We start from the raw sequence: 13,414 nt of genomic DNA, 5'->3' as shown, positions 1-13,414 counted from the left end.
TCCTACAGTTCTCAAACAATAATTATGTCCCACATTTTACAAAGCGAGTTCAAATTGCAAATCTTATAGGCTCACACAAGTTTGAGAAACTCTCAAAATTGGAGTTGAAATTATTATAAGTCTAAGAAGCTAATGAGTTTCATTTATTCTTACATTGTTAAACTTGACTGTGGCAGCTAGTAGCATGTCTAAACAACAATGTCACTGAGGTATCTGTTAATATAAAATGATAAACATTTAAATAAAATCTGAATCTGAAAAAAATGTTTCCCTAAGTTGCTGAACTAAAAACATTTTAGAATAGGTACAGTAATATGCAAATATTTACTTGATTTGACTTGGGTCTAAGGCAGTTCCTGCATGGAAGTACAACAGAAGAATGAGAACACAAACAGCCACTGTGCTCCAAGAGCGGCAGTGTAATCATGGTGTAGTTAGTTTTACACAGAGGCCATTTTTCCAGCTGCTCCCTTTTGATGCCAGATCTGTCCTTAGAACAGTAATTGCTCCCTCGCTGCAGGAAACGGCATCTTCCAACATGGATTTCTTAATGATAATTGGTGTTAAAAGAGGGTGGGAGGAAGGCAAGGTCTCTGCTAAAATAAATTTAGAAAAAAAAAACTGTATTAAAACAAAACTAAACAGGTTGTAGGACTTCTCAGAACCTGGTCTTAGAATATGCTGCCAATGTGCAACTTGAAACTTCAAGAGAGGAAAACATTGCATAGAATTTCTTCAAATTGTTTTTCAATGGAACATGCCCTGAGAGATTATGTTGTAGAACCTCTTTCCCTCTGAGTCACTGCAAATCTGCTCATCATTAAGGTTCACATCCAGTCCAGTTTTCTTCATGAGGCCATTTTCAATTCTCTCAGACTTCATCACTACCTATTTGGCATATTATTGCACTCTTATGGTTTCCAGAATCCTCACTTCTATTTTATGCCCCTTCCTTTATCTGGGGTGCAGGGATTATCTTTGTTCTTCATTAAATTAAAGCATCTTGAGATGAGGGACCATTCACTATTCACCTATTTTCTACAACATCCAACATAGTGCCCAGCCCAGAACTTTGTAGGAACTCAATAAATGCTTACTGAAAGACTGATGCCATCTATCTCAAATGTATGCCATTGATATCAAGAATTCCTCTGGAAAATAAAATGTTTCTTTACCCATTTGAGAATGGGTGGATTAGACTTTTATTTTATTATTTATTTTTTTTGAGACAGAGTCTCGCTTTGTTGCCGGGGCTAGAGTGAGTGCCATGGTGTCAGCCTAGCTCACAGCAACCTCAAACTCCTGGGCTTAAGCAATCCTTATGCCTCAGCCTCCCGAGTAGCTGGGACTACAGGCATGCGCCACCATGCCCAGTTAATTTTTTATATATATATATATATTTTTTTAGTTGTCCAGATCATTTCTTTCTATTTTTTAGTAGAGACAGGGTCTCACTCTTGCTCAGGCTGGTCTCAAACTCCTGACCTTGAGCGATCCACCTGCCTCTGCCTCCCAGAAAGCTAGGATTACAGGCGTGAGCCACCGCGCCCGGCCTAGACTTTTATTTTAAATGCATCTTTATGCTCAATTTAATGCTGTTTTTGAGTGACAAGGAGAGTAAATCAACAAAACTTCCACTTAAAAAAATTTCAAACTGAACAAGAGTCATGAAAAGTTGTTTTTATTAAGGTTCATATTCAGCTTACAGCTAAGTATTTCAGGCATTACTTCATTTGACAAGCAGACATGGATCTAAGAAACATTTCAAGACACTCCAAGTAGTTCCTAACTACTGGGAACAGAGCAACTTACTCTGTAGTTAACATGTATGTTAAGTACTTCAAGGAGTCCTTAAGGGAAAGAAGCTAAATGACAACTGGTCCTCGTCTATGAAATGATTAATCTGGACAAGTAGCTACAAAGAAAAGCACATGACTATGACAGAGCTTCAAAGATTTGGCATCCAAATGCATCCTTTTTATTTAGGATAGGACTCGGAGTCACATATCAGAAAGCAAATGATTCAGAATAAGCTACACATCAAGTTTTCTATGGATAGTATTAACACATTATTAGCTTACTTTTTAAGAAAATCACGAAAAGAACAATTTCATATTGAAAACCCACTCTGTTGGTGACTATAGGAGACGGTTTTGAAGAATTTCTCTCCACTCTTGTAGTTTTTTTATGAGTTCTTCTGAGAGATTTTTATTGTGACTGTCTTGACTTCTGTATATTCATGGAGACCATATTCTCCCCTAGAGAGAGGGAAAAAAAACACCCATAAACACCATTTAGCAGAGTGCAAATGTACTATACTCCGTGATTGGTACAAGTTTGTTCTTGCTTATCTGGCTAGGAACAATGGAAAATATTTTCTGTGTCCAGAGCATTTTATATAGTAGCTAGCCAACCAAAACTGTCTGGACTTAACATAAATCCATTTGTGGGAAATATGTTTTTAAGAGCTCTTTCATTTTAAATAATCATATAGGCTGGGCGCGGTGCTCACCCTGTCATCCCAGCACTCTGGGAGGCCAAGGTGGGAGGATAGCTTGAGCTCAAGAGTTCAAGACCAGCCTGAGCAAGACGAGACCCTGTGTCTACTAAAAATAGAAAAAGTCAGCTGGGCCCTCTGACCCATGCCTATAATCCCAGCTAGTCAAGATGCTGGGGCAGGAGGATCGCTTGAGCCCAGCAGTTTGAGGTTGCAGTGAGCTTTAACGCCACTGCATTCTAGCCAGGATGACAGAGCAAGACTTTGCCTAAAAAAAAAATAAAAATAAAAAAAATCATGTACTCTCAGTTGATTTTTGTAGAAATTGTCCATTATTTACATTATCCTACTTGATTTTAAAAAGCCCTATCTACTCAAAAGACAATTCAGCCCAATAAGAATTTTGTCATTTCTAGTCTAGATTCACTTTAAGACAAATATAGTAAAAGAGCAGAGGTAGTGATATATAATCACTCGATAGTAGTACAATAAAACTGTAAATTAAAGCAGAGCTTGAATTTACCAAGTGCACAGAATTGGCATCGAAATGATGAAGGAGTGAAACTTTCATTCTAAGGGGCTTTAATATGGCTTGAAACAAAATATTTTGCAGCTGAAGTTTTAGCAATATCTTTTGATTCCCTGCAAAAAAAAATCTGACTTTTATTAAAGTTTTCTGATTTTTCTTTTCTTTTTTTGATTGTTTTCTTTTTAAGGAAGAGGACAAGGGTAGATTGGCCTACATTCAGGCTCTTGGGGTTTTGCAGTTGTTGGTTTTTTCCCTTTATATGACCTCCTCTATTCCCTACCATTTGCTTATATAACTCAAGTCCAACCCAAATGATCAGGAATTAATCCCAGTCAGTCCATTTGGACCCTCTTATCTTGTTATCAGGATTTTGGGGACCTCCTACCAGTTTTAGGGACTGTGATTTACCCTTTGTTGAAGACATACCTAAAGGAACTGGGGCCCAGTTATACTCTATATTGTTCTGACAAAAGGATCAAATTACACGTATATAAAAATGTTCTTAAAATGACAACACTCATGCACATGTAGGCTTACAGAAAAATAAGATCTTGATCCTTTTCTACCCCTTCCTTCTTGTGATATAGACAGATATGTAGAAGACATCATTTTCTCCTGGGTAACCTAATATTCTTACACTGATTATTTTTGGGGGCAAGTAAGCTTCTAAAAATACCTTTTAAAAGATTCAATGAGCACATTCTTCAAAGTAATTAAAGGGGTTAGGCTCAGTTGTCTGAAACCCATTAAAAAGATAGTATTTTATCTCATAGAGTTAGAGAAAGTAACCCATGATTTTAACCAATAGGCTTTCCATTGTATTTTGGGTCACATGGTACCTGCAGCTCTTAAGAGAGTAATAAGTGTGATTATTGTCCTGCTTAGGCTGTGACATTATATATACAATTGTTCCTGATACTTAGGAAATTATTGATGGTTGATTCCTGTTTTCAACCCTTCTCTTATTTGATTCCATTACGTCTCAACCTTAAAATCTGTATTCAACAGAATTTACAAGTTTGGTCTACTTAAGTTGTTTCATCCCTTTTGATTATTTTATCTTCACTGTTCCCAGGAAAATGTGTTAGGTAGCTGGGCCAGCAATGAACTAACAGACCTTCTGAGTAATCTGTCCTTTGTTCAAGCTTTTTGTGTAAAGAAATTAGTTCTGCAAAGGGATTCTCCAGCAATGGATATTATAAAGAGAAGAAACTAGGGGAGGAAGAAACCATTTGTTGAGTTTTCAGTTTGTGACAGTTACAAGGCTAGGGATTGGACATTCACTATGTGATAACCATCTTAAGAGGAAAGTTAGCATCTCCATTTGAAATATGAGGCATGGAGGCTCAGAAGTTAGACAACTTGAAGTGGGCGGCATGGCTAGCAAGTGGTGGAGTCAGGATTTAAATGCAGGTTGGCCAGACTCAAATGATGTCTTCTCAGATACGCTTTGTACTTTTCATGGGTTGATCTTCTGCTGCTATCTCCTCAAAACATTCTAAACATATCTATGGCTCTTCATTACTCTACAAGTAAAATCGCAGACTATTTTCTTGGCTTCAGGACTTCTTAATCAATATCATATTTAACTCTGAATCATACTTCTCACCCCCATATATCCACAGTAACCAAGCAAATTCACTAGCCCTTCAGCACACCACATATATTGTTCCATTCAAGAACGCCCTCTTCCTGCCCCAGATGAAGTCCCATCTCTTTTGTGAGGTCTTCTCTTACTCTATCAACTGCGATTAAATGTTTTATCCACTGAATTTCCACTGGAGTTAGAACCATAGAACCATGGAAAGGAGCTTAAAAGACCTTCTATTTCCTCTGCTCACTCCTATCTTCATCCACAATCCTTGACCTTGTGTGACAGATGAAAATAGTGACAGAGACATGCCATCCTAAATGCTAAAGTCTGGTGCTGTCCAAATCTCCTGTCCTTTAATACTTTGCTCTGCACTGAAACTGCTTCTCTGTCCCCATGAGGCATGGAGTCTTGATCTAGTGTGTGCAGGTTATTTTGCAGATATTTTTACATATTCCTCCTGCCACCACAGTTAAGTAGAGGACAGAACATAGTGTCATGTCCCTAGGACCTTATCCATAGCAAGTGCTAATGAATGCATGCTGAGAAAGTTGACAGATCATTCTGTCATTCCTCCATTTCACTGGCTCCGCAAAAATATTGCTTAATTGTAATTTTGCTGATTCATTAAGATAAATGACAAAGTGCATGTCTACTTCATGCATGACCCTTAGTAACTGAGAAAGATTTTTACTTGCTATTTACAAAATTATCAGCTTTACTATGTTTGATTCCACAAGGACTGCATATCATTTATCTTTTTTTCTTCAGGAATTTTAAGTATATTGGCAAATATAAGAGAATGTAAAGAAATAAAATGGTTAAAATTGCTTGAATAAACTTAACCAAACATCTTGCCACTATTTTCTGTTTTTACATACTTATGTTAACATTTTTACAAAAAATCTGTCTCTCCCAGTTTCAAAAGCAACTTAAGGCTCATAAATACATTTATATATAAATATTCTCCATCTATTCACTACTATAAAACATGTTTTCCTTGGTCAAATTTCCCTTGAGGTTTATATTTTAGTTTCAAAAATATTCAGGTAATTTAAAATTTTAGAGTCTACATCAATAAAATTTCAAAAAATGAGAATCATTCCTCTTGTACTGATGTTTTCTGAGATAAGGCACCTAATTTACTTATTTAGGAGGCATGTTCAAATAACTGGAGTGTTCTTATATTTGTACACTTCTTACAATCACCATTTCTGGAGATGTTTCCCCCATGGATTTCATTCATATACACAGCAAACAATTTTAAAAGTAAGCAATATTTCAATCAGCAGTGTAAAGTGCTTAATATGGACCTTTATGATTAGTGGGAGCTTAATAAATTATATTTCCCTTCTGCCAGCACCTCTCTGCACTTATGGGGTACAGCCAACATTTAATATGCTATTGGGTGGTATAAATTCTCCAGTAAAGAACAGAAGCAGATTTTACTTAAAGTGGCAACTGTGAGTTAATTTCCTAGGAGTAAAAACCATTTTTATGAAATAAATATATCAACAGAAAGTTATTCTTACAGTTCTCGTCCATTTCCAGACATCTTGAAGCCACCAAAGGGGCACTGGGCAGATGACATGAGATAGCAGTTCACCCTGAATAGAAGTACAGTATAGATGATACTTAACATATGAAATAACTTTCATTTGGCAATTTTAGAAATTTAGAAAGCCCAAGAACTCCATTAATTTCCATATGACATACTCATTGCAACAAAAAAGCAGCACTGTAAATTAAAATTTGGAAGTATATGGATATATGCCACCTAGAAACAAAGAAAATGATACACATATGTATGTATGTATATTGTATTGCCTTTTTGGTAGTATATCATGTCCCTAAGAAGGCATAGTTAGAATTATAAAAGTTAGAATCATACAATAGCTAATATGCCATAGGAGAAATGATATGGCTTACTGAAGACTAGAATTTGTTGGATGGGTATTCCTTACTGCCTATATTCAATAAGCTTTGCAGTTCTCTTGATGCTTGTGTACTTAATAGGTTAGATTCAATTTTCTTTTGCAACTTCAATACATATCATATTACTTAGTTCATTTTTTCCCAATTAATTGGTTCAACAAATTACTTAAACAGAGGCCTTGGTAGAGGTTGGACTTAATTATCATTCTGTTTATTCCCTGTCATGTCTCATAAAGTGTTTAAAGATGCTTATATAAAAACAAATGTAATTAAAAAAATATTAATAGTTGGAATTCAAGAAATAATTACAATAAAAGATCAAGATGGGGGAAATAAGAATGCAATTATGCGGGTATGAACAATTTGTTTAGCATTAAATTTCCTGGTGGCCAAAGTTAAGAGCAAAATCTTATTACCTACTTGATTCTCATTACACACAAAAGGAAAAATTTTTTTTAAAGGAGAAAACAATGTTCTTTTTTAATAATTTCCCCTCCTTAATCTATTATAATAAGTAGACAGTATGACTTTCAGAAAAATGGTATTATATTTTGAAGATTTTAATCATTATTCTGATCCTAAAATAACATTCAAATGTTTTCTCAGTTACAACACTTACTACTGTCAATTCTCAGCATTTTACATTCTCACTGGACCATAGAGTTATTACCCATGTCTCTCATCCTGGAGTAATAGTTCTTTTAATAAATTTACACTTTTAAAAGGCAGCTTGTCTTAGCTTTGTCTAATACTTATTTAAATTGTAAAATCACACACCTACTTTGAAAATGTGGCTAAAATCCCAGCAACTATGGAATTCAGTAATTGTCCTAAAAACACCAAGCAGCTCTCAAGATGGGACAATGCTACAATATGATTATGTTCTAGGATATATAGCAATAAAAATATGGTCCCCTCTGTCTTAATTGAACAGATATTCCTGACTGGGAATTCCTAAGACACCCAGTGAAATGTTACAACAAGGTTCTTTATCAATTAGGCATGTGACATTTTGTTTTTTCAAAATCAAAAACCTGAAATTTCTTTTGTCTTTTGTTTGTTTTGTTTTTTAAGGCAGCAATTACTTTTCTAGCAAGCCATGTATTTCCAAATGAAAAATCCAAGTCTAAAAAGGTTTAAGGTAACCTGTTAATGTGGTTAACACTGAAAAAGCTGCATTACTGAGGTTTCACTTACCACACTGTCCCAGCCTGCAGAGCAGAAGACACTGTTATGGCTTTATCAAGGTCTTTGGTAAAGATTCCTGCTGCTAATCCATAGTGAGTATTATTTGCTCTCTTGATCACATCATCTAAAGATTTAAACTTCAAGATTTGCTGTACTGGTCCAAATATCTATACCACAAGAAATAGATTAAATAAATCAGAATGATAGGTTAAAATTAAATATTTCACATTATATTGCAATTTTTTTTTATAAACTATCCCAAATTGATTAAGATTTTGCTTCTATTCTCAAACCTATGTATAAGAATCCAAATAGGTAGCTGCAGAAATGATAGGTGAGAATAGGTAATGGTCATGTGTTAAGTTCTCTTCGGAACAAGATAGAACACAAATAATTAAGGCAATGTTCATTTTCTAGATGTTGGAATGAAGCTTCCAAGAACTTATAATCGTACATCAAATTGTTAACTTCAGAATTTCTTTTTCATTTAGGGTCATTTAAAATTCTCTCCCTAGTTTTCCTCATCTTCCAAGTTACTACATATAACAGTGAGCTCCAGAAAGCAGTGCTTGCTCTTCTTGATAAATGAATAGGCAATGATTGATGATAGTAATTGTCCTTTAAATACCAGTATACCATTGGTTGAAATATTAACCATTTTACTGCACTTAGATATTTTCATAATTAGTCAAGGTAGGAAAAACAACATGAATTTTTGTTCAGATTCTACTCTGTAGGAAATCCTATGCAACTTACATATACTAAACAGAACGGTTCATTACTGCAAGAGCTTAAATCCTGAAACACCCTGTACCAATCAAAGCTTGAGTTCACTGGCAATGGCTATAGTTGCAGAAAATAACTAAAAATCACAATTTTCTTGTTTTAGCCTAAAGTACTCTCACTTTTGCTAGACTTTCTAGGTAGTACAGTCCAAACTCAAGTTATTCTGTATCTTAGCCCCAGGTAGAAACATGACAACTAGACTTTTTCTTAAAAATTAAGCACTTACATTATATTTCAGTGAGGCATTTATTAGAATTAAATAAAAAATGGGGTTCCTCTGTTACCAGAATTTTCTGGGATACATGAATGAGAGGAGGCAAAAATCAGAAATGACAAATGGTTTTCTGGTTTTCACCACTGCTTTAAGTGTTAGAGGGGTGGGAGCTACCAGTCAATGGAGGCTGAGTGCATAGCCAAAGTCGTACATCTAATCATGAGATTGTAACCCAGGAGCCAGACATGCAGCAGCTGCTGCACTAAATGTGCTCATATTTTACATAATTTTAATTCAACTTAGCACATGGCTCCAGGCTTCCACTTTGAAGTAGCAAGCTAGCTGTTCTACTATGAATAATGTGTGAACTTAATAAATGTTTCTTTGACTGAAGATCTTTCTCCTATCCTTTCTATCTGGTATTAATCAAGATATACAAGAACAACAGTACTAATCTTTCTTCCTAATTTAGTATATCTTATTTAAATATTTAGTGAGCATATATGTATACACATACAGTATATATGTATGTATATATAATTTACATGTTATACATATACACATAAACTTACTAAATATTTAACTACAATATACAACATCAGGAAGACTAACAGCTGAAAAACATAGGGCCAAGAGCCCATGGATGGTGGGGAGTGATATAGGGATGAATGCTATTTTCAAATATATAGATGGTTGTTCTGTAGAAAAAGTTCATAGGGCAAATACAGAACCAGCAGGTGGAACATAAGTACTTTTTTTTGTGTGTGTCAAAAACACTTAAAATCTACTCTCTTAGTGATTGTGAAGTATACAATACGTTGTTATCAATTATATCCACCATCCTTAGAACAGATCTCTTGAATTTGTTCCTTCGAGCTCACTGAACTTTTGTGTACTTGACCAACATCTCCCACCCTCACACCCCACTCCCCCAAGCCCCTGGTGACCATCATTCCACTCTCTGCTTCTATGAATTTCACCTTTCTATAGGTTCCACGTATAAGTGAGATCATGCTGTATTCGTCTTTCTGTGCCTGGCACGTGTCACTTAGCACAGTGTCCTCCAGGTTCATTTATGTTGTCACAAATGGCAGGATTTTTTTCCCTTTACTTTAAAGCTGTGAAGGAAACACCTAGAAATTGCTCAGCATCCTGATCTGTTTGGCTGAAAATTTTTGGCTGGCCCAATGGATTCCTTACTACTTTTATTCTTGACCACAAATAAACCTTTATGAGAAATAGAGAATAACATTTTGAAAGATGTTCAAAGAAGTGAAAATCTTAAAGGGACACTCCGTATACACACACGCAGATGAAGCAAGGCAACAACAGAACAGAATGAAACCGTTTACCTCCTCTTTGGCGATGCGCATGTCATCTGTAACATTAGAGAAAACCGTGGGCTGGATAAAGTAGCCTTTATTCCCCCATGGGCCTCCGCCACATTCCAGTTTGGCCCCTTCCTTCTTCCCACTCTCAATGAGATCAAGTATTTTGTCATATTGTTCCTTGTCAATCTGTTTGAAAAATATCACATGAAAAGGCAAAAAAAAAAAAAAAAGATGCTTGTAAAGATAACACATTGCTGGGCCCATTAACGAGGGTTTCAAAATGGTACGATATTGCTATTAAATCAAACATTGAATTAAAGCAGCTAACAGAGGCTCAGATTCATTCTTTGGATATATTTTCTTCTCATGACATTTTAGAGAAGAACCCTTAAAGATAGATAATTGTATTTAGTATTTGTTTAACAGTTATGTAAGAAAAGCATGTCAGTATTGCAAACCTTTCACACAATTGTCATTTATTCACTCCAGAAGAAATGATTGTTAACAATCTAATACATTTACGTAGAAACTGTAGTCCCAATTGAAATATTAATAAAAGGAGTGAATGGAGACAAAGAGAACTCTGATACTGGGTTTAAGTAGATATGGCAGTTGGAAAGCACATGCTTTTAGATTTGTCTTAGGAGACTCCTGTGCCTATGTTTGGACCTCCCTATTCCTGAACCGTCCCCTCTGGCCTGGTCCATGCCCTTGGCTATCACATTCTGACTGCAGTTCAGGCATCCCCCGGTTTAGGTCACTTTGGGACAGTCAGTACGTTCGATTCCAATTTCTGGTCTCCTGATTGTGTCCACCGTGCTTCATTAAATGAACCACATCTAAATATATGACAAGTATTACAAAACTTAAATGGTCTTTTAAATAATATTTTTATGAGAAAAAAGTGATTCCAGAGTTCTGGTTGTGAATACCAGAAACAAATACCTCTTCCTCATGCACTGGCGTTGGGAGGTTACATATTGTTTCAATTCCTGCTTTGGGATGTTGAATGATTGGATATTTCTCAGTCTTCAAATCACTGGTAAAACTGCCTGTCTCAGGTGTGGAGGGGGTTAAGGATTAAAGGCAAAACAGGAGATCCAGGAGTTAAGGTGGGGGGTAGAGTTCCTTTCCAGTTTAACTTGTCTCTTTTCATTACTTAGAAAGTATTCTTTATCCTCTTCCTTAACTCTGAAAATCTGCCAGGCCCCAGCTCTCATATTTAACTATTCATAGATTAAGTGCTATTTGAAACCAGAAACTATCTTCTAAAAATTTGGCACAATATTTGATACAATGTTGTTCTTTAATGTACCATATTTAATAGAATATTTCATAAAGAAAACCTGCCTTCATTTCTAACAGGTTAAGGAAGTTGTAGTGTGGGTTTAAGAAGAAGAGATATTTAAATTGAAAACAATCTGACTAAGGGGGTAGAGTTAGAGAGACTCTGCTTGGTTAAGACATTCTAGTTTTTCAGTAAATAGTCAAGGATTCATGTACCTCCATGTAAAGCTCCTCTGTCCTATTCGAAGATATTAATCTGACTATGTCCTCAACATGATTTTTTGGTTTTTATTTCAAGATGTTTCCCAAGTCATAATGTTTCCCTGTGAGCAGAGTGGATACCTAGTGACAATCCAATCCCTGCCTATGGACTAGAAAAAGAGGCTGAAAGGATTCATTTGTTGGAAAACTTGGCTGCTCACTGACTTCTAAAACTACAGGACTTCATATTTAGTGCCTTGCTACCGATAGTGTGGTCCTACAGCCAGCAGTTCTGGCATCACTTGGTAGCAAAATGTGCTTCCCAGACCCCACCCCAGACCTACTGAATCCTTGGACGATTCAGATACACAGGAAAGCCTGAGGAACACTGTGCTGGAGCTTGGGGATAGTGACAGAAAATTTCAGCTATACTTAGGGACACACACACAGTTTAGTTTGGGTAACTTTCATTCAGCGTAAACATAAACCTTCTTCAATAGGTGTCAGATTGTCCGTATGTAAACTTAGCCTCCTTTCTGGACCTCAAGCACTGCTCGATGCTAGGAGTAGCCGGGGCTCTCTACTGTGCGAGGGCCCTAGGCCCATGGGCTAGTCTAGGAAATGATTGATATTGATGCTATTGTCATAACAGTCTCAGAGTACACATTTTCATGTGTTCGATGCTGCAAATTCTTTGATTCCTTAGGCTTGGTGGGTTGAAGAAAAAGATAAATTGAGAAAAGCCACTGACACATACCTCAAATTATTTAGAAACCATAGATTAACAAGAACAATGAGAGTAAAGAAGTCATTGATCTGTATGATAATTATCACCATACTATGAAAATAGAAACATGTAATTTTTACTTAACATAGACTTGAGCATATAAACTCAACTCTATGATGGAGGAATTATATGGATTATCTCATTTGCCTGCAGAATGATCCCCCAAGCTTGGTCCTGCTATCCCTATTTTACAGATGAGGAAACAGAGTCTCTTGAAAGTTAGATTTTAAATTCAGCCTGTAACTCAAACGCCCACCTTTCTACACTCTAACAAGATGCTACTCTTCTGAAAATGTTAACACAGTTTACATGGATATCATCCTTCTTTTTCAAATTAAAATACTGATTTTTCCAAGTTTTTAAGGAAATGCACATTTTTGTCTATGAAGTCAAATAGGAAAATCACTTTACAAATGATGAAAAAATATATGAACACATATAATACAAACATATAAAACATACATATATGTATATATATATGTTCCAACTCCCTAATATTTTGCTTGTAATCTTCAAAATTAAAATAAAAAACTTACATTTTTTCCAAAATAAACCTCTATAGTGATTATTTTCTCTGTAACTGTTTTGTTTTTACATTTAAATAAGAAGATTCTACAGCTATATTTAAAAAAGCCTCAGTTCACTCAGCCACCAGTGGATGAAGCAACAGACTAAAGCTCAGTGAATGAGTTTACCTCTTTCGTAAGCTCTTGCTCTTAACAACAGATGAATATTTTTAAGTGTAAAGAAGCTTGGGGGTTTTCAGTCTTGTTTCTCAAAGTTCTAAATATCTACTTCTCTTGCTTACTCAGTGCAACCTGTGATGAAAATCTATTCAGTTATAGTGATTAAAGTCTTACATTAATCAGATCACTGGATTATTTACTTTAGAATTCTATGAAGAAGGTTTTCTTTTTTTTTTTTTTTGAGACAGAGTCTCACTCTGTTGCCCGGGGTAGAGTGCCGTGGCGTCAGCCTAGCTCACAGCAACCTTAGACTCTGGGGCTCAAGCAATCCTCCTGCCTCAGCCTCTTGAGTAGCTGGGACCACAGGCATGTGCCACCATGC

General features: G+C 35.9%; 1 protein-coding gene across 1 annotated transcript in view; it reads right to left on the bottom strand.

Annotated features, from left to right (window-relative positions):
- Nucleotides 1–1,665: 1,665 nt before the first annotated feature.
- The window catches only part of LOC105810419 (aldehyde dehydrogenase, cytosolic 2-like), a 99,123-nt gene continuing 87,374 nt past the window's right edge, over nucleotides 1,666–13,414 (bottom strand). Inside the window, exons 8-11 of the mRNA XM_012644415.1 lie at nucleotides 10,093–10,257; nucleotides 7,750–7,907; nucleotides 6,150–6,224; nucleotides 1,666–2,258 (exon numbers count right to left, since the gene is read on the bottom strand). Of these exons, the coding sequence (XP_012499869.1) occupies nucleotides 2,186–2,258; nucleotides 6,150–6,224; nucleotides 7,750–7,907; nucleotides 10,093–10,257 (471 nt within the window). The 3' untranslated portion in view covers nucleotides 1,666–2,185. The remainder of the gene's footprint in view (nucleotides 2,259–6,149; nucleotides 6,225–7,749; nucleotides 7,908–10,092; nucleotides 10,258–13,414) is intronic.

The sequence above is a fragment of the Propithecus coquereli genome, unplaced genomic scaffold, assembly GCF_000956105.1.
Source record: "Propithecus coquereli isolate 6110/MARCELLA unplaced genomic scaffold, Pcoq_1.0 Scaffold211, whole genome shotgun sequence".
Classification (NCBI taxonomy): Eukaryota; Metazoa; Chordata; class Mammalia; order Primates; family Indriidae; genus Propithecus; species Propithecus coquereli.
This window is presented reverse-complemented; position numbering and strand designations above follow the sequence as displayed.